Source organism: Neopelma chrysocephalum, unplaced genomic scaffold, assembly GCF_003984885.1.
Source record: "Neopelma chrysocephalum unplaced genomic scaffold, ASM398488v2 Primary Assembly neopelma1_24, whole genome shotgun sequence".
In the NCBI taxonomy this organism is placed as follows: Eukaryota; Metazoa; Chordata; class Aves; order Passeriformes; family Pipridae; genus Neopelma; species Neopelma chrysocephalum.
In genome coordinates, this window is record NW_020897693.1 from 34150037 (window position 1) to 34171232 (window position 21196).

General features: G+C 40.9%; 1 protein-coding gene across 9 annotated transcripts in view; it reads left to right on the top strand.

Moving 5' to 3' along the window:
- Nucleotides 1–20884, top strand: part of TTLL5 (tubulin tyrosine ligase like 5) — a 135582-nt gene extending 114698 nt beyond the window's left edge. For 6 of the 9 annotated variants that reach the window (XM_027671953.1, XM_027671974.1, XM_027671983.1 and 3 more), the window contains 4 exons: nucleotides 3153–3373; nucleotides 10396–10481; nucleotides 20321–20357; nucleotides 20440–20884. In XM_027671953.1, the coding sequence (XP_027527754.1) occupies nucleotides 3153–3373; nucleotides 10396–10481; nucleotides 20321–20357; nucleotides 20440–20470 (375 nt within the window). In that variant the 3' untranslated portion in view covers nucleotides 20471–20884. Of the gene's footprint in view, nucleotides 1–3152; nucleotides 3374–10395; nucleotides 10482–20320 lie in introns of those variants that run through there. The other 3 variants (XM_027671967.1, XR_003532346.1, XR_003532347.1) reach the window with 3 other exon arrangements.
- Nucleotides 20885–21196: the final 312 nt, after the last annotated feature.

Here is a 21196-nt window from a genome sequence, read left to right on the forward strand (position 1 = left end):
AATTGAGTTCATTTTGCCTTGCTGGTTAACTTTTAAACCAGCACATTGGGTTTACTTTACTTTTCTTTTTTTAACTTAAATCCTTGTTATTGTTTATTCCTTATAAACATCTCAGTTTCCAGCACCAGTGATTTGGAACTAGCTGCATGGATCTTTATGCAGTACATGTGTGTGTGTATCTGTCTGTCAGTTCTCATGCACTGCTGAGTCTTGTCTTTTTCAGACTTGCTGATCCAATTGAAAGTGAATGACTATGGGATAGAAATCTCAAAGCTATGTTTCATACAAATTTCATTAAAATAAAAAGCTGTATATCTGGGAAGGGGATTAAACTACTGTTCCCATTAAGGCAAAGGCTGCAGCATGAGACCATTCCTAATTAGACAGCACAAAATCAACACAAGAATGCCCCAGACCCATGAAGGGAGGCATAATTTGGGGTATGCTTTGTATTAGATACTGTAAGACAGATTCTCAGGAAATGGGCTTCATTACCTCCTCTGGTCACACAATGAACATGTTTTTGCTTGCAACATTTGTTCCATTACTGTGCTAGGGATGGGTGTTAGATACAGGGATGGTAAGTGCCAGGAACATTCTTTCTGTTTTTGAAGATCATTAATATATCTGCTTTTCTTCAAAGTACTACAGTACCCTTCTGCTTTTAATCACTAACAGCCCAAGCTTAGCTGCTGCTGGCTAATACTCTTAGATGTGTGGTCTAATGAGGTGAATATGGTATTGGAAGTTAGGATCTTTTCACAGCTTTTCAGACATTTCAACGTAGCTTTTCATATTGCTCAGTCTGTGGGTTAGGGAAAAGCACTTTCTCTGTCAGTGCTAACATTCTTCATGGGCAAGACAGGGTTAATGCTGTCCTACCTCCCCGATGAATTGTGCAAGAGAATTAACTCACTAATGCTTTAGAGGATTTTTAGCTAAAAAGTCTCATGGCTTTCTTACTATTTTGCAGATTTGCAGCCATAAGAACTTGTTAGGGTAGTGAATGTGTCCTCGACATCAAGTTAAATCTGCCAGCCTGCAACATGTGATTGAAAGATTTTACTTGCAGCAGCAATAGCTGTAGAGTGCTGCCTGCTTCAGGACTGCATCTGTCAGGGCTAGGCTAGGCTTCTGCTCTCCCTAGACCCTTAGCCTTCAGAATCCTGAGTAATGAGGTTTGTCTCCTACTTTTTGGATGTGCTGAATTCTCTTCCCAACCCTTCCTTTGTGTGGCCAGGCTCTGCTCTCCCCAGCTGCCCTCTTTATTTGCACAGTAGCTTCTCCTGATTTCCTGTCCTGTCCCCATGGAGTTCACAGCAGGGCAGTATACTTTGTAGCTGAATCCAGAAGCCATGGTCCATATCAGCTTCCAGTCTCCCTATCCTTGCCTGGAAGACAGCCAGAATCTCGGCACAGTGTAGAGACAAAGGCCTTTTTGGAAGTCTTTTACCCTGTGAAAAACATCCATGACCTTTCTTAAGGCAGACTGGAGCTCAGCTTTTGCTGATCAGACTTTGTTAGAGCATCCATACTTGCTATTTCTTCAGAGTCATGGATCTCCTTGCCACTGCATATTAACGCAGGGAAGGGGTTATGACTGTATGCTTTGTTGACTCCAGGATCTTAGTGATTTTAATAACATTAAAGAAAAAGAACTTACAGGGAAGATGCATAATACCGAACAGCACAGTGAGATTTCACCCCTGAGGAAGAAGTGGGAGCAGTGACTTGAGGGTCTCCATCCCAACCTCATGATGTGTCAGGCTCTAAGATGTTCCATTCTAGTTTATTTTGCTGAGGGGAAGTAGGGTGTGACTGCTATTTTCCAGACTTCTGCACTTGTACTAGCTACTTAATTTGAAATCTGAAAGCTGCAATCAAGGTAGAGCTTCAGGGAAGGGAGAAGTTAAGGAAGGTTGAGAGCCCAAGGGCATCTTGTCAGTGAGCTCTAGTTAGGAAACAGGCCTGTTTTGGCTTCTGCACTTCCTTTTCTCCCTAGAGCTCTGCCTGTCAGAAACGCCTTCCCACACTCCACTGCCCTGCCATTTGCCAGAGAATTGCGGGGGAGAGGGGCTTTTCCTGTCTGTGTGCTAAGACTCAGCCAACTCTCAGACTGTGGTTTTTGCTGGAGCCTGGAGCCCACTCGCTGTGGCTTTGTGTATTTTCCACCAGAGAAGAAACTGAGCACAAACTCAGTGAAGGGCACTGCTCCCAGGGTCACACTGAGGTAACTGGCAAGGGCTCAGCTATTCCCCTCATCTCCTATCGCTGACCTCTAGCTGCCAAACTACAAGGTTATGGTATTGCCTCTATGCTGGGAATCTGACTGACTTCGAGGAAAGACAAGGCAGAACTCCCAGCAGGTTGCTCCTTTCTGAAGAGAATTTAGCAGTCTGCAGAGCTACCGTAGGGAAACATTCTCCACTCCCTGCTTTGCCAGTCCACAGCTCAGTTCTCCAGTGTGTCATAACATGCAGGTTCTTTTGTTCCCTGTGTCAAATCTCCGACATTACTCTCCCACGTGCTATAGAATAGAAATATTTTTTGTCCCCTGATATTACTGGAGATTTCTTTTTTTGTCAGAGGTGGACCTAAAGTCCCTTTTTCAGAAGAAAGTACTCTAGAACCTTTCTGTTGTTCCAAGTATAGGGTTAGACCAAATAACTGACATTGTAACATCTACCCTATAACCTTTTTCTTCCCTAGAATTGTATCTGTCCCACCTCCCACATAAAGAGTAATTTAGCAAGATAAATGCTAAATTTATCAGTCAATGCCATGAAAGCTTTACTTCTTTGTGGGTGGAAGCCCATTGCAAGGTTAGATTGAGGATTGGACCTCATGTTTTTTAATCCAGAATAGTATAATTCTGTGGCAGTAGTGAGGTTGTCTGCCTTCCTAGAAGGTAGTCCCAGCTTCCAAAGGCATAAAATTCAGCTCTAAAAACTACTTTACTGATTTGACCACTTAACTCTTCTTTTTATGCATGGGACTCTCCCTGGAGCCCTGGGAGAGTCCCATGCCTTCACCAGACAGATGTTATCCCCCACAAAAATGTCACCCACCTCCATCAGCATTCTCAGCAATGTTCACAGAGGTAATCACCAATTACTATGTTTTGTTTTGTTTCGTTTCGTTTTTTTACCCAGGCTCTCTTTGCCAACTACTCACAATCCAGCACCAGCCATATATCTATGCCAGCTGGCTCTGATGCCCACAAGACATCAAGTGCCACTTGTAGTATCCAAAAGGCAGCCAGTTTGCACAAAGTGATGCCATCCCAGAGTACACCTCCTCAGCTGGTTCCAAAGCCTCCAACAAACCACAGACAGGCAGTGATCAGAAAGCCTGCAGCCCAGAGGATTTCCAAGTAAGTTTTATCTCTTCCATCCACAATAGGGAGTTGGCACTGGTTTCCCCAAAAATAAATATCGGAGAAGAACCTGTCTCTATCTGACTTTGACTGATGTCCGCTGTGCTGTCCAAGATAGATCTCTCTTGAGGTGTGTGTACTGAAATCAGTGTGCATTATGTTGCAGTTTCGTGTTTCACAATGGTAAGGAAGGTAAAACTGTAATAAGAACATAGGAACTGCCAGACTGATTCCAGGGTGGGACTCAGTAACCTAAATACAGGTTGCTAGTGACATTCTAGATGCCCAGGGCTATTCCAACTGACCTCCAACTGCTGTTCCAGATGAGTACAGGTCTTCTGTAGATCTTGTGTTGCATCTGCCAGTCCCATGCAGATGTCTCAAATAGCTTTAGAGCATGAAGTGTGGTACTAGACATCTGTATTTAGGCACTTGAGTCGCTCCATGTTTAATCTTTGATGGGGGCTAGAATCTGATGTGTCAGAAGAGGGTACCAAAAAAACCTGCAAAACAAAACAACAAAGCAATCCAATATCTTTAACAAGCTAATCTACCCTTGAACCAAGTTTTCCCATAAATGTAACATACAATGTTTGACTTAGGTCTTCAAGCACAAGTGTTTATTTCATTTAAAGTGTTTATATTGTGCCTGATGTAATGATAGCTTTCCTCATTATCTGTAGAAATCCTTCTTTTAACTTTTAGTAAGCTTTTAGTTATATAGTGCTTGCTATTCTAAGTTAGATAGATGGATTTGTCATGTGTTATCTTTAAAAACAAACAAAAATATTCCCCGTGAAATGTTGCTAATTAATTGTAAGTTTTCTTCCTTTCCATTTCTTTGTGTCTTTTCTTTTGTGCATTATGAGGAAATGTGAGCAAGACTTCTGGGTTTTCAGCTTCCTCAACTCTTTGTTTATCTCCCCTTAAATGACAGAATTGCTTTAGACTAAATCCTTCATTAGATTCTTCCTCATCTATCCTCAGACTTACTTAATTCTAAAAATTGCATTCATAACTTCCTCCCTTGTATTTACTCTACAGCCAGCAGAGTTGTAAAGCTTTCAGAGCAAGTTCCTGTGAGGTTTCCTGAATCTCAGTTCCCCTCCTGTTTTAAGAGAGAAGTTTTACTTAGTAAAAGATTACTAATGAAAGACACCTTATGAAGATGCTAGGGCACAGTCAGTTGTGGATCAAATTTGAAATGGCAAGGCATATTTAAGGAACTTGAACAGAACTGCTTTGGGGAAGTTCTTGTATTTCCTGCCTGTACTCTTGCCATCTTAAGAGATAGCACACTGAATTAATCCCCCAAATTTATTTAAAAGGAAAACAAGGTGTTAATGGACTTTGTCAACTCAGCAAATGATGTGATCATCAGGTCTGGCAGGTATATGCCGGTAGGTTTGCCATCTGATTTCTTTTATGTTGGGTAGCTCATGTTAGTACAGGTGACAGGCTATGTCAGTGGGTTTCTCTGCTGGGCAGCCGGGATGTGTATTTGAAGATGCCGGTGTGCTGTGCTCACTTCTTGGCAGAGGAAATGTTTATCCTTGTGAGATGGAATTGCAGCTCCTTGGACAGACTTTACTTTGCTGCATTTTTGTGGTTTCTGCTCTGTGACAGGCAGGAGTGTGGGAAAACCGGAAAAAGTTCAGCACCAAAAATGCACAGAAGGGAGAAAAAAAGCAAAAGATTCCTTCAGAATTTCAGAAAACTAATCCAAGTATCGAAGGCTGCAAGGAGCCACTCCGGAAATACTTTCCAAGTTGCCTTTCAGTCTCCAACACAAGGCTCCAAACCCATTCTTGCCATTCATGGGATCTTGCAGTAACATTTTTTCGCTTACATGGAATACAGCAGTGCCCGGCTATATTTCCAGCATGTATTTCCAAGTGATCGTTTAAAAGCTGCTATGTCTCAGGCTACTTTAATCCATTCATTGTTGTCAGGAAAAGACCAGATATGCATCATCGGGGGGTGAATGGAGAGAAGCCTCTGTGTCAAAGGAATATAGATTAGAGAAGAAAAAGATGTCTTGCATGCTCCAGCCTGTTTTCTGCAGTTCCTGATTATTTTGTACAAAGTATTCTCGGACACCATGTGTAGTCTACTTTCAAAGAAGTCCAGTGGTAGAAACTCCACTGTGTGCTATAACAGCCTATTTAAGAATCTAGACAAGCTTATTATCAGCTAGTTTCTCCTGATGTGCTCTCTTGAATTTTTCCTTTGTTTCATCCTGTTGTACCTTGTTCCTCCTTCCTGAACCACCCTGAACACCTTCCCTTATGAATACTCTCCATCTTTTGAATATTCTTCTACTTCTTGGAGTAACCTAATGTTGCTTAGACTTGTTGAGGTTTTGTTCACCTCAGATAGTAGTTCCACCTGCCAAGTCCTTAGTTGTCTTAAATGTACTGTATTTTCTTCAGTTTATCAGAGTGCTTGCATTGTGGCACTCAGAATTGTACTTTTTCAGTGTGGGACTGCCATATCCTTAGGTTATGACATGGCAAATATCCCTCTCCGTAGCATCTTTCTGGCTGCTTCTTTTGTCTGTCTGGTCACTTTTCATTTGCTGCCCTCTCTCACCCCCTGATACTTCTTGACTATTTTCCTGATCTCTTTCCTGAAAGAGGATCTTAGTGCTATGTATTATTTCCACGAGACTCACTGAAACTAATCCCATTCTATTGTTAAAGCTCTCGTGTCTCTTCTTTTCCCCCCATATATTTCGGTAAGTTAGACCTTATTTGCGTCTGCTCTCGCGCTGCCTGGCTTTTGTTTAACATCTTAATAAAGATCATCTATTTAAAGTTGTTTGTAGAATTTCTCCAGAGGCTGGACTGTGAAGACAAACTAAAATCAACTTTGTCTCTTTGACCTATCTCCTCCTTGCATGCGTTATCAATTCTCTCCCAGCCAGCACACATGGCTTCCAGAAGAGGAAGAAATAAGAAGTAGAAAACTCAACTACAAACAGAATGAGATGCTAAAGATGAACATTACTGACTAATTCAAAAACTATCTAGTAACTTGGACACTTCCCTGGTTGAAACATAAAGGAAAAAAGTAATGGAACAGCCAGACAATTCCGTCTTGTCTTTTCAGTTCCTGGCCTCTCTTGTTTTCTTAGTCTCTCAACTTGTAAAAGGTGGTAGGTGAACTTTATAATGGATTGTGTCCAAAGCAGACTCCTTGCTTAAACTAACAGAGTGGAAAACTGGGGCCCATATTAAGGTGCAGAAAAAGGACTAACTGGGAGAAATGGTTTAAATATGCAGCTCTACGCTGAAATGCAGTCCCATAAAAAGGTCTCATGGGGCTCCATAGTTTTGATTAAATGTCCTCATATCACAAGTAGAAAGACAGTTTTTGGACAGCTAGCACAACAAACTCTTCTTTCTTTCCAAGAACCAAACTGTGACCTTTCACCACTGCTCAAGTTGCCACTACTATTGGCAGGTCTGTGAACCATGAAGAGACTGCTGATAGCTGAGAGCAACATTTTGGGACAGATCACAGATATAGTATTCATAAGCCATGGAATGAAACAGATGTCCCTGGAAGCAGCATCTGATGTATGGAATCTTCATATTACTAATGACAGCATGCAAAATAGAAAAATATATTAGCTCAACTGTCAGAACCCAGAGTGAACTGGTACAGATGGTAGACGAAAAATCTTTCTGCTTTTAGAATGACTAAGTCATAGTAAATACAAATTTCTGCACTAGTAACTTTTCAGAAACCTGCTCTCTAACTGTGACAGCATCAGGTAGATGTCTTTGAAGAACCTGTGAACAGAACTATCAGTCAAAGACAAGATGTCATAAAAATTCATCTGTCAATGTTATACCACTGTATATAAAAAGAGGAAATGCTAGGTAGAGAAAAGGAGCATATAGTTCAAGATGTTATCAGGGAAAGAGAGACCAAGAAAGTCACGAAGTTTATCAGCAGTAGGCTGAAACATCACGAAGTGTTGGGGATATTGATCAGCGTGGCATAATTTCTTGTACTGAACATCGCTCTAAATGTCATTCATAACTCTATTCAGGAAGCCTTTTGAAACAAATATTCCCTTCAAGTCCCAACACCACAGCACAAAAATCTTTCTGCCTTGTTCTCCCTTGTATGATTGTTTTCCACTGTGCCAGCAGTAGAAGAGGCAAAGTTCTCCTATATTGTAACTAGTACAGAAATAGGGTAGAGGGGATGCATTTCTCCAGGGTTCAGGAAGTCCATCCTAGGGCAGGGAAGAGTCCTGATTGCAACTGGACACAGCAGTAGCCAGCTTTTCTAGGACAGGCTGGCCAAGCCTAGCAAATGTGCCAAAAGCAGATGATGGTCACAGAGTAAGCCCTGTAAAATACTATGGTTCTGGTTTATATCCTGTCTTGCCCACGTGTACTCATTCACAGGCATGCGTGGAGTGTCTTAAGTGAGCCAGGTACATCACATATGTAAAATGAGTGCCACTGAAAAGAGGACAGGCAGCGGGAGAACAAGCATGTAACTGTTACTGGAACCTTTTTACCTTTTGCTACTGCTGTACTGCGGCACGCTTGTTTTTTCAGCTCCTGAGTAGCTGGGTTAATCAGGCTGCCTGACCCTTAGACATTTTTGGCAGCAAAAGCAGTGCATCTGAGAGACATGCCTTGATTTAACACCCTGACGCAGCTGGGCTTACTAGACCTGTAGCTCATAGCCCTTGGCTAGCCTCAGATCATACACACAGATACACATGAAGGGATACCCTGTCCAAGAACAACAAAGAGGAACAAGCCTCCCTGGCGCTGGGACTTTACATCTGTTGCTGTCCTCTTGTTAAACCTGGGCTTTTTGTGATATGAATATGTTAGTGTCAATTCTGTCTGGTTCCACTGGACCTTTAAATGTGTTCAGAACATCCCAGGAATAGGTTGTTAAAACAAAGGTGTTCAAAATTTAGTCAAGAAAGTATTTCTCTGTCACTTGTGGAACAAATTTGCAGTCCAAGGCTGAGCACCTTAGGGCTGGTCTAGTGTCTAAATGAAGGAACTTTTTAGTATCAAGGAGAGGTTAGCTGTATAAGAGACAGAAAAGGGCAGTGACAGATATTTAAATGGAGAGGACAGTGGGGAGAGTGCTTTTGTTAGTATCGAAGAAGGAGAAATGGAGAATATAACAATTGGAGAACTGGAAGCAAAAACAACACAGACATTAAAAAGCAGGAAACTGAGAAAGGGAGTTGGATTTCAGCCAACACGAGGAGGAAGAAAGCGGAAAGGGTTTAAGTCAGTTTAAGTGGTGAATATGTTCTGCCACTGAAGCTTCCATCAGGACACAAGAGAGAATGTGAGGGATGAGATCCCAGGAGCAATGCTGAGAATGAGCTGTCTGGAGGTGGCAGTTGAAACTGCAAGAATCAAGGTACATAGTGAGTAGGCAGAGAATAAGGGCAAGTCTGTAGAGAGAACACAAGCCACACTTTAAGGTAGAAGTGTGACTGTTCTGTTTTGCTTTTTTTTTGTTGTTATACTTGCTGGCATTCTTGATGACATTTTCAACCACTAGTCTTGCATTCTACCTACAGAAGGGTGAGCTGAATTTGACTGTCAGTTGTGCTGTGTTAACCAAGTGGACTAGCTAATTATAAGCATGGAATCTCTATATAAGAAGGATAAAGATCCATCTGGATTCTTAGCTCCTACAAGGACCATGCAGTATCAGTGCAAAAGACACCATAAATACAGATCCAAAATTCTCTCCAAGAGACAATAAACATAGAAACAGGCCCTTCATTCGACAATAGCATTTGCAATTAAGGCTGACTGAAGTAAGGGGTTGTGCTACACAAATGTATCTGCATCCTCCCCCTTCCTGTATGGACTCCAATTTGTTTCACTGAAATCCTTCTGTAATAAAATATAGGACTCCCTCACAAGCCTTTTAGCTGTCAGGAACACCTGGATTACTTGCTGACCTTGAAATCTGAAAACAAAAGGTTTCAGATAAAACCACAGAAACTGCACGTGTGTGTCTGTGTCTGTTAGTTGTCAGGGCATCACATGGGGATTGGAGATTACAGTGCTTTTTTGGGGAAGAGCTGACAGTAACTGTAACACTGCAGAGCTGAAGGAGTGAAGGAGAAGGACTCTAGTAGAGATGAGTGTACGCGCAGAAGTCTGCAGTGATCAGAATTGAGTTGGGCAGGAAGAAAGAAAGGCAAGGAGGAATAAGGGAGGAGAGGACAAACCAGGAATAGGTGAATAATTGTATAGGTTATAAGGATGGAATAGATCCTTTCAGCTGTATAGCTTACCCTTCCCTTTTGAGTAGACCCAATTTTTATGTAGGAAGACATGGTCTCAGTTTGGTAACGAATCTTTGTAAGTTAAAGGAAGTGCAGTTGTAGTCCACAGAATATACTTTTGCTGTAAGTCAGATGCTGAGATCAATGCAGGAGGATTTGCATTGAGGAATGCTTGAGGAATGGCACTGGACTACTGGAAATTGTATGCATCCCAGGGGTCCCAGTTTCCAAGGTAAGTGAGAAACCTTGCCTAGATGAGCTCTCTCTGCTGAGGCAAGATGCAAGGACTTAACTTTGAATGTAGCATGTTTTTGACAGCATATGCATTTCTGTTTGAAAGTTGCTTAACCACTTTAGTTCAAATCACTGAAATAAGATGAACACAGCATTACTTGTTGTAATTACAAGTAGTACCTTGGTGGTACCTTTTACTATGTTCTTTATTCTCCAGAATCAGCTTCCAAGGCACATGAGACAATTAAGTGTTTTAATCACATGGAAGTCTTGCTAGTGGATTGAGTGTTCATCTGTCTTGCTCTGCCTTTTTGGATTCAGTTGCTGTTGCTGCCTTTTTCATACCATGTTCAGGCACAGCTTCATAGTTACAATCCCAGTGAGATGATGTAAACTGGGAGAATTCTCAATTTTTTGTTGGAGAGTTTCATTCCTCCTTGATATATCACTTCTTAGCACTGTCTAATTTGATGCTTTTACCTCTTAGGGTGACCTCCACTGAAAAGAAACTGAATGGATTCCAGAACAGCCTTCACAGTGCTGCATCCCGTGAGCCAGGGACAAATTCCACAGGTGAGTGCCAGTGCCAAAGACTAGGAAAGTGGGGATGGGCATGCTGGGATGCTTTAATCTTTTTCAAGAACTGGCGGGGAAAAAACTCTCTCAGCAAGAAGAAACAGCTGCCTCCTCTGCATGTAGTGGTTCCTAGGTAACAGGCTGGGTTCAGCTGTGCAGGGAATTTATTCTTCCTGGGTTTAAAAAAGGCTAAACAGAAGGGAGCAAAGGCTGAGTTTCACAGAGTTGGAAGAGGAAGATTCCTTAAAATGTGGCTGGGGGGAAAAAAAGCACCTTGGCTAAAATGGCTCCTCTTTGCTCTAGGCTTTGGCTCAAGATGCTCTGTTGTTTAAGCTTGGCCTGTAATATAGAGCTGGAACATTCTTTACATTTTTCTTCACTGTTGCAGAAAAGCCCCTGAGTTCAGAACGACGTAGCTGAGACTTTTGAGTCAGCTGCATAGTGAAGTCAATCAGTAGAGGCAAAAGTTCCCAAAGGAAAATCAGAGACTTACAGAATCAAATCTTCATTGTTCCCTAATGGCTACTTAGTTCAAACAGGTTTATATGCTGTTAAGTTCTCAGCAAATGAGGACCCAAATCCATTTTTCATTGATGCAGACATGTTGGCAGGTTGAGTGTAGTCTTGAGGAACCCATATTATCCATGGCCCACAGTAATTTGTGATAGTGCTGTAATGGAATATATGGACAAATTATGTTCTAGAATGCTTTGGAAAATTGTATTTCTGACCTTTTGTTTTGCTGTGAAACCTTGAAAATATGACTTGAGTATCACTAATGCAGTGATCTGTGTGTTTTCATAGGCTGAAAGAAAAGTTTGCATAGGGGTGAACTACCCAGTTCCTCTCTTGGATATTTATCTCTGAAATTTAAAGATGACATTTTCATTATTAATGTTGGTGATTTTATTGCTGATCCTTTAGCTAATGCACTTAATGTACAGTTCCAAACTGCCTCACACACTTTACCACCTGCCAAAAACTCCTACCAGAAATTTTATAGGGTGAATAAATAGCCTTAGTCAGTAAAAAAGACCCTACGGCACATTGGAACAGGACAATGTATTCTGGCGTATGATGGGATTATCAAAATAAATGAAATTGTGTCAACCCTTTAGTATATGTGTAGCTGAGGCAGAAGTTCTGATCTACTATATAGTTCAAGTTAAGTTTTTAGTACAGTATATTAAGTAAGGTTACAGACAAATTTGCAAGTAAATGTAAAAATGGAGTTCTCAATATATTGAAGAAACTTGTTTGTTTAGTGGACTTACAGAAAGGTGTTTGTGTGCTAAATTCTGCCTTCTTTTTCACACTTTGAAGGGCACTGTCACAGTTGTCCCCCTGTAATTTTAACTTTTGCAAGAGAATCTTTACATCTTCTCTGGGTACTGTTGTTGTTATGTGTCCCCCTGATAACTATAGGTGGCATTTTACTGTCCTTTCCCAATTCTGTGAGTATTAATTCAGTGCATCCATGAGGATTGTTGATCGTATTAATGCTGGAAGGCAACAGTCAGAGAAATATAGGCTAGATAACAACTACAAAGTGAAGGGTAGTCACCTTCTCTGTGAATACTTGTAATCCAGTGAGAACTGAGAACTTCAGCTCATCTCTCCTCCTGTAGGACTAGACTGGCTGCACTGTACTAAACTTATCTTCTCGGAAGCTCAAACAAAGGGTTTAGCCTGCTATGTAGCTGAGAGTGTCAGGGCTTACATAAAGCCCTAGTTTGGCTAGGGGTAGGCTAGCAGCACCATGGTGAATGGGTCACTCAAAGCTTCCTTGTTGCTAGAAGAGGTATATTGCTCCACGAACAGCGCTAAGCGTTTCGATGATTAAACTAACTAGAGTAGAATGTTTGTTCTTGGAAACTGGGGAATGATATTTTCTTCAACTTTGCACCATGCCACTGGTATGCGTCAGAGGCTTCGGTGCCCAGTTTGTGTGTTTCAGAAACTACTCTGGTCCTTGCTGTAGGAACAGCTGGTTTTCTTCTTCACTCTCTCCATTGATTGCTTACTCTAGGGCCCCAATTTCCCCTCAGCAACAGCTTATTTGAGGTTACTCTTTCACATATATTTAGTATCCTAAATACCAACTAGAGAGGTTGGACACACAAATCATAAAGAATAAACTGCAAGCATTTAAAGATAGAAGGCTCTGAAAAGTTGCAGAGATAAAAGAGGAACCAGGCAGAACCTCTGTATAAACACACACACAAATACTCAAAAATGTCTGAGAAGCTTGGATAGGCCGCCTTCTCTAACAGCCTTTCTGAGAATAGTTATGGGCCTCTGTGGAGAAGCAACATAAAGGTGTCATAAGTCATCTAACCAGAAGTCAGGATGATGCTCAGTGGAAGAGAGAGTCAGGCAGTATGGAAACTTTTAACCAGATTATCCAAAAAACAGTTCCCTGGTGGTTAGTGCTGCAACTGCAGAATAGCAGCTGTAGACACTGTTGTGCAGTGGGCTCAGGCTCTTGAGGACAGATCCTTTGACATAAAAGGGAGAATAAAAGTCAGTGTTTCTGCAAAGCAGCTCAGGATTCTGAAACAAGCCACCACGAGAAAACAGTGTGGCAGCCTCTGATTCCTAGGGCCTCATCTACATTTCATGAGGAGGCAGAAGTTGTGTGAGCTATGTGCCAGTGATGTAATGATAGAGAAGGCAGAGATCCTCATGACTATCTACAGACAGGAAGCTAAATCTGCAAAATATCATTTGGGTGTTATTTGTAGTGTCTGAACAGACAGTTTCTTATCAAAATTCCTGAAAGTTTAACAGGACTTATTCTATTAAAGAAATACCAAGAATCACTAGCTCTAGGGAGCATTCAAAATGCATCTAACATGATTTTTCACTGAAGTTGAATATCCAGCCACTGGTGGCTTGTCAGTCTTTCTGAAAATACAGCCATAATCACATTGCTTTTTTTATTCTGTGTTAATTTGAGGGTCCCTCAGCATTACACTGAATGTTTCCTGCTTCATAGAATTTAGCAATTCAATTAGTATTATTGAAATAGGGTGATTGTGAAGTAAGAAATCAGTTCTCCAAGTCTTCTTCAGAATATAACTTGCTGAGTAACAGCTAAGCTAAGTACTGTGGTAGGTTGTTCAGTTCCAGGTTGTCTTTAGGAGGCTGTGCTTGATATGGTGAGTTCAAATGATGGTCAGACTTGTCATTTTTTGTTTATATATTAAAAATGTAAGGTGTATGGAGACATTTTTTTGTGTTTTGCTGCTTTATTTTCTGTTTCTCTCTAGTGCCATTAGGTGAATAGTGTTTGAATTCATTTTCTCAAAATAGTGAAGGTCTAGGTGAAAGATATAATTTTTCTACTAGAATTTAGCTTTTGAACAACTGGAAAGTAATGTCAAGGAATGTGTGGCTATATGTAGGACCTCATAGTTAGAAATTGATTATATTTATTATTTTTCCTTTTTGAAAATGCTAACACAAATCAGGTTTTAGGGAAAATAGAGCATGAAGAGCACTTTATGAAAATATAACTGCAGCTTCTCTGTTCCTGAGCTGTACTCTTGTCTGCAAGAGCCTGGAGACAGGAACAATCTGGAAGTATGGATAACCCCTCAGTGTAGTTGTGGAGTAGATGCACAAGTTGATTTTATTTGGTTTGAGGGTTTGATCCCTGTATGGGTCATTTACTTGATGATCCATGTGGGTCCCTTCCAACTCAAGATGTGATTCTCATTCTCATTTGCAAAGGTAACAGCAAATGCTGAGTTGCTGTATGAGTGAAATCTATGTTCTGTCTTTAGGCTTTTCCCCTTCATTTCCTGACAGCTTCTTGAGAGTTTGTGAAATTTTTATTTTAAAACTTCAGAACACAGAATGCTTCTGGGGTTCTGTTTTGATATGGTAAAACATAATGCACTAATAGCCTGTATAATAACAAACAAATATGAATCATGATTAAAACTAGGTAAGACTGATGCCTGACTCCAAACTTGATAGGACTTTCACCTTGTCATACTCAGACTGATTAACAGTGATGCAGTTTTATTGTGCTAATGCTTACATTACTAGTGACCACATGACTTTTCCACTGTGTGTGCTGAGAGGAGAGAAAAAACATTAGAATTACCGATTAGGGGAGGTAAAAATTGGTAATATGCATTTTGAGTTTGACAGCTGTGAAGATCAATAATTCATGCAAAGTCTTGGATCTCTGCGTAGTCTGGTTTAAAACATGAGTCCAAAACTAATTTATTTGTGTTTTAGTTGCCTTGAGAATATGTCATACAAGTGAATGTCAAAACTCAGTCTGAAACTAGGGAAGAAACTTCTTGAGTTGTTGGTATAGACTTGATTTTATCCCCTGTGATTCCTAGGTCTGTGTCTCAACTTAGTTGCAGGGTGATGCACAGCTGTCTGTTTATTTTGGACATTCACCTGGCCTCCAAATCTGCATGAATGGCGAGTCCTGAAAGTATGCAACTCTTTGAAATAAAGTGTATCATTATCTATAAGGACTTAAAACTGGATCCTGGACTGCCAAGAGACTAGTTGAAGAATATGGGGATTAATAAGATGGTTTGGATCTCCTCCATGCAGAAAGCATGCTGCTGTTCTTTGTTTTCTAGTAATTTTCTTCTTTAGGCTAAGGTGGAGAGCAGTGTCTGAATGCCATCCAAATATGAAGAATGTACAAGCAGTGTGGTCCAGTTTAGAGCAATGAATGGAGCCTGCTTGCAAACTAAGTGACAGTAAGGAGCAGTTTTGTACTTCCTCTTCTCGCCATCTAGCATGCTCCAGATTTTTTTCGTTTTACAGAAAATCTATAGGTAGACTGTGTATTTCTAAAGTTTTTTATATCCAAGATTACTGTATGGTCCTTCAAAAGAAGGTCATGTTATTGTATGTCTAGTTATTGGAGATCTGAAATTGGAGTTAACTTTGGTTGTGCTAAGCCTTGACTGGCTGTTGTCTATCCACTGCTTGAATTAACATCATGGCTTAAATGCAGCCTCTTTTATGTGAGCCTAAGGAAAAATAGAGATTGGTTTAGCAGGTATGCAAAAGTACAAGCTTTAAAATTGTTCTGCACCAGAAAAAAAAAGGCAAGTAAACACAGCAGGCATTTAAACAAGACACATATAATCACTTCATATTGTTTGCCAGATCTAAACAGAAAAAAAATGCCTGGAATTTGGAGTTTCTTTTATCAGCCAATGTCTCTCAACTCTCTTGGATGACAAAGGGTAGGAATGGGATGGAATATGTACTGTTACCACTGTGCATGGCCTGTTTCAGACTCACAGCCATTTGTTGCACTGGGGTGGAATTCCCAGCTGCCCAGCCTTGTCCAGGCTTCCTCAGCTTCTGCCAGGTTTCCTGCAGCCTCGGAAGGCAGTAGATTGTTGAACACCAATGTATTTATTTTTACGTTGTTACCACATTCCCAAGAGGAACCTTGGCTATGATTTCAGCTGGTCTCACCACACTGTCCAAATCCTTCATCAGGAGCAGCTGGGAAAAGAAATCACTCAGGTTTCTGCACAGCACATTGCTGGTACGCCTCCTCCCTCTCACTAATCCTGTTAATTCCAGTCTTCATTTGCCACCCTCCTGGTTCTCTCTGTTGTTGCTGTGACTGACTGCACAAGTGGTCTTCACTTTAAAAGGTGACCTTCAATTGGGCACCTCAAGTAACCTCTACCTCAGACTACTTGGGCATCTCCGGCACAAGATATCTTATCACACAGAAGAACAACTTTTGATATCACCTCATTACTTACCCTAATCCAGGAATGGAGTAATGATGAGCTCTTCCACATAAATCCTTCCAGACACACCTATCTGGCTGAGAAGCTCTAGGTGGGTCACTGCAGAGGGAACTCCAGTGTCATATCCAGCACTTTGCATCGTATTTTTCCAGTGCAGCCTCTCGCCCTGCAGCCTTTTGTTAACAGTTAACATTCTGTCAGCATCTCTCTGTAGTGCTGTCTCCATGCAGAGAAAGGATTATTGAGAAACAGAATTGGTCCATTTTACCATATTTTGGAAAGCAGTGGAGCTTGAGTTGAATCCTACTGTTGTGCCTCCCTTTATGGGAAGGCAAAGATAGGGTATTTAGATTCGTATTTGTTCTTATAATTATCTTCCTAAATCCATTGTTCTTTCATGCATCACCAAAACAGCCTGGATCGTCTCTCTCTTACCCATACTGACTTCCACAGTTTTATAAAGGGGGCAAAGAGGAAGGGGAAAAAATAGTTCCTCTCCCTGCTTTAGTTGTTGCATCAGTCACAGGTCAGATAATGACACACAAGCCTGTAGTACCAGATGGACCAGAAGGGAAAGGATGAGGGTTAAGAAAGACCTTCTTCTTACCCCATTTCTTAATACTCTCTGAAGGGGCAGGGAACATTACCTTATGACTAGCAATGAGCAAATATTGATATTTCTAATCAGTACCTTTAAAATAGATACAAGTCATCAACAGGACATGACTATGTTTGAATTCATCTAGTTATGAAAAAACTATATGTAAGTCTCATTAAATCTCAGCAGAGTGTAAAGTGCTGCCAGAAGCAGCATTCCAGGCCCTTCTCAGATGATATTAGGAAGATAATGTCCAACTCAGCCATGGCCGCTCAGGTAGATCTGAGGGTCAGTGTTCACTTCTAATGATCAGAAATTACATTTATTCCTTAACCTGTGAGAGCAGCCTGCCTCTCACACCTTTACTCACCCTTTTGGCTTTCTTTTATGAATGGAAGGAGCTTTTTCCTGTTGCTATTGATCTCATGCCACTGAAAGGACATTCCAAGTGTCAGGACTTCTCCTGGGAAAGCAGGAGAAAAAGGAAAGAACAGTCTCTAGAAATTGGTTTCCCTGTTTAAGAACTAGAACCCAGCTTGAATTTTAGGAGCCTTCACTTCTGACAGACTCAAAGAAAACTCTGAAGCAGTAAGTAATGACTTCAGGCAATTGGCATTTTTGCCTGACTGGTGGCTGATTGTTGCTTGTTCTCGGTAGTGAGGTGGTGACAAACTGCCTGTATTTTCTTGCTGTGTTGGAAATGTCATTCAAGATCAGGTGTGCAAAGACTGGGGAGAGGTTATATAATATCTTGGCTACTTCTGTCTCACATCTGGCCCTTTGGCATTAAGCTACCTATAGAGAGGATGATTTCACCCATCCAAATTGGATTTTGTTTTAATCTGGCATTATTTTATTGAGAACTAAAAATAGAAGCCAAAATGGGTATGAATAGGGTAAAAGGAGTGTGAAGTTATGAAATGAAACATGGGGAAGAGCCAGAGAAGAGAGACCCACAAAAAAATGGGGAGTAAGGAGGTGAATGAGAGATATTAGAATGAAGGCTGTCAAGTACAGAAGGGCATTAGCAGTCAGGGTGTGTATGTGTTAAAGACACAGTCTCTTTAAAATGGGAAGCAGGAAGGCTCATGCTGACTTCCACTGCTATTTCTCTCTTGTGAATGAGTCTGCTCACTGCTCTTTTTGTGCAGGAAGACTTCACTGGAATACAGTTGTTTATACTGTTTGTGACAGTTGAGTGTACTGTCTGTGTCACACACATACATCACACTCCCCACACACACACACCCTCCCTCCCTCCTCCCCAACTCCCACATCCCCAAGAAAATTTTCATGACTTGGACTTGGTGCTTTCTCTGGCCTGCCTGGTCCAGCAAGGCAGGTTGAAATTGTGCCCAAAATATGGGGGAGGGAGGGCTGTCTTTCTATTTTCAGCTGTCCTGGCTTGCTAGTGTCAGTCAGCCGTGGATATAAATAAACCCCATTTATTTATTGCCTTTCTTAGTTGCACTGTATATTATCAAGAGAATGCTGAGCATCACTTGGATTAGAAATTCCCTCTGCTCTGGGATAAAAAAAAATCTGAACTTCTAGGATAATCCTAGCTTTTCAGGGAGAAAGTTCCTGCTTTCAACACTAGATTCATGAGACTTCAACATGCTTCTCAGTTCTCCTGCAAACTTTCTGCAGATATGATGAAACAGCCCAAACAAGCTCTAAAAAATATTAGCATGGGTCCCTGACCCAGTACTGTCATCTAGCCTAGTGCTCTGCTCTGTCTCATTCCTGCATCTTGGAAGCACAGTAGATTAGGTGCTGGTGTGTGACCAAGGCTGTGTACATCTACGCTGGGAAAGTCTATATGGTATTGAATTTTAGTGTGCAGGCATCTCTTAAATGACTTTACAGAACTCCCATGATTTCCTTGTAACTCAGAATCATATCCATAAAATGGAGGTAATCCTTTTCTTCCCACTGTGTGACTGTTCTGAGTTTTTGAGGTGCAGTCATGTATGACATAATGGTGTGTAAACATGTGGATAGACATACGGGCAGATATTTTAACACCTCCTGGCAGGCAGAGAATAAGAGAAATTCATTCTGTTGTATGTGGTGATTCACTGCAATGACTCTTATCACTGGAGAGAATCAACCCTTAATGTTGGCTCCTGTCAGAAATGAGCTTTTTTTCTGTTCCACTTACTCAACCAGAAGAGGAGGTGAAATGCTCACCAGTACCTTTGAAATTATAAAACTTCATAGAATTATATACATTAATATTTATGAAATTATTGTATTGGCCATGAGCTGCACTCATGTTAGGAACCTGTATATTTGCTTGTAGACATAGGAATGCTCCTCTCTGTGCTCAGTCCTCAAGGTAGCCATACAAGAGCTCGAGCAAAGTGATTTTAATTCAGTTTGTGAGAAAAGACAAACTGTACTGTGCATTTCTGTAGGAATAGGAAAGCTCAAAGGTCTCTTCAAAAGAGGGAAATGAGGTTGAAATTGGCTGCCTCTCATGTGCCTTTGTTTCCTTTATTTCAGCATATTGCCAAGGGATAAGTTTCTGGACTGGTATCCTATCTTAAAACACATGGTTGACAGTTTGATTTCTAATTCAGTTTCCAAACTTTCTGTGCAGTGACATAGCTGGCAATCCCGCTTTCGAAACATCTTTCCAGGTCCTCTGTGCTCTGTGATGTTTGGCTCTGTGCTGGACTTTCCAGGAGAGTGTATTTTTTAAAATACAGCAATATTTTTAATAAACAGCTCTCAACAAATGTCACTCATGTTTAGGAACAAGCCAATGTGCCAATACACAGGACAAGCTTTACCTACTAGATTAGCTGCAAAATGCAAACCGTCCAAAATAAACTTCGTATATTTCTAAGTGTTTTGGATTTTTCTTTTTAAAGAACTGTATAAGGATGTTTAAGTAAAAGAAGTGAAGATGATATTGACTTTTCCCCATAACATGCCTAAATAGGAGAATGTTGCAGTATGTAGAAGTCAAAAATATATCTTTATAATAACAGGAAGAAAATTTTTTTTTCCTTATCTCCATTTGGTTTCTTTTAAAGATCAACCTTCTCATACCCCCATCTCTCCTGCACCAAGGTCCTCAACATGTGATGGAGTGGGGAAGTAGACTCCCATACAAGGAAATGAGTAAAAGACCTAAAGAAAAAAGACAAAGCATACTGATATGGGAGAAGGATTTAGAGGAGGATGAATGTGAATAGATGAGTCATGTGAGTCAGAAGCAAAGAGTGATGAAGGTATTCTGGTGCTCAAGAGGAATACCAAGACTACTTTTTCACACATTAGCTTATGAAGTTAAGTTTTGTTATATTGATTTGTGATCTCATCTACTAGGGCAGAGAGAAGCTGTGTGATAGGGAGACCCAGATTTCTGGTAATAGCTGAGATGTGCAGAGCAGTACAGCAGTTTTTCCACACATAACAGTCCTCCATGATTACTTAAAATCTTTGAGTAAAAAAACTTTGTTTTTTTCCAGCCTCTGCTCGCAGAGAAGGATTAACACACAACACCAGGTGAGAAATCTAGAGCGTTGCTTCAAGTATGGGGTAAAGGAAAAAGCAGCAGTGACTTCATGCCACCACACTCCCCTAACAGCCAGAAAAGAGAGAAGAGGAGGCCTTGGTGAGAGGAAAACCCACTGACGAGAGTACCTGAACATCTGTGGAAGCAGATTGTTGTGATACGCCTGCAAGCTGAGGTGAATGATTGCCTCTGAGAGCTTCTGCTGCTGAGGGTCCCTTCCTTCCACCTATTCGTGATCACTAACTTGAGATCTTTCTGTAAGACAAGAGATCTTTCCTCCAGCTGTTCTTCCTAAGGTCCAGGTTTGAACATAAAATCTCATTTGCTCAGCCATTTCAGTCTGTCCTAGTCTGGTAACAGCCACGATTCTGTGCTTTCATCACATGGCAACCATTAGCAGAGAAAAATATTAGAATATATGACTGGAGACATCTGTGTTTGTTGCCATCTTGAATTTTGGCACAGAGCCATAGAAATGATCCATTTGAATAAAGTAATTTCATTTGTTTGTTTTGGTTGCAATTTCAGTTATTAATTCACACCCCCAAAATATTTGCTGTCATTATACTGGACAGGATTTTAAATCTGTCTTTATGTTTCACTGTTGGATGCTTATATTCTGTGTGGCTTATTTTTGTGTTTTGATTTCTGTTTGTTTAGGCTTTATAAACTTTTTTAATTGGCTGATATTTTCAGACCCAAGCTTGAACCCTAAGGCCCAGGTGGCTCTTATCAGTTGCAGTAGTGGCTTGGTGAAGCACTCCAGCCACTAAATTAAAATTTGCCTAACGTTATGAAAATTAGTTTGCTTGTGTTAGAAAACAACATC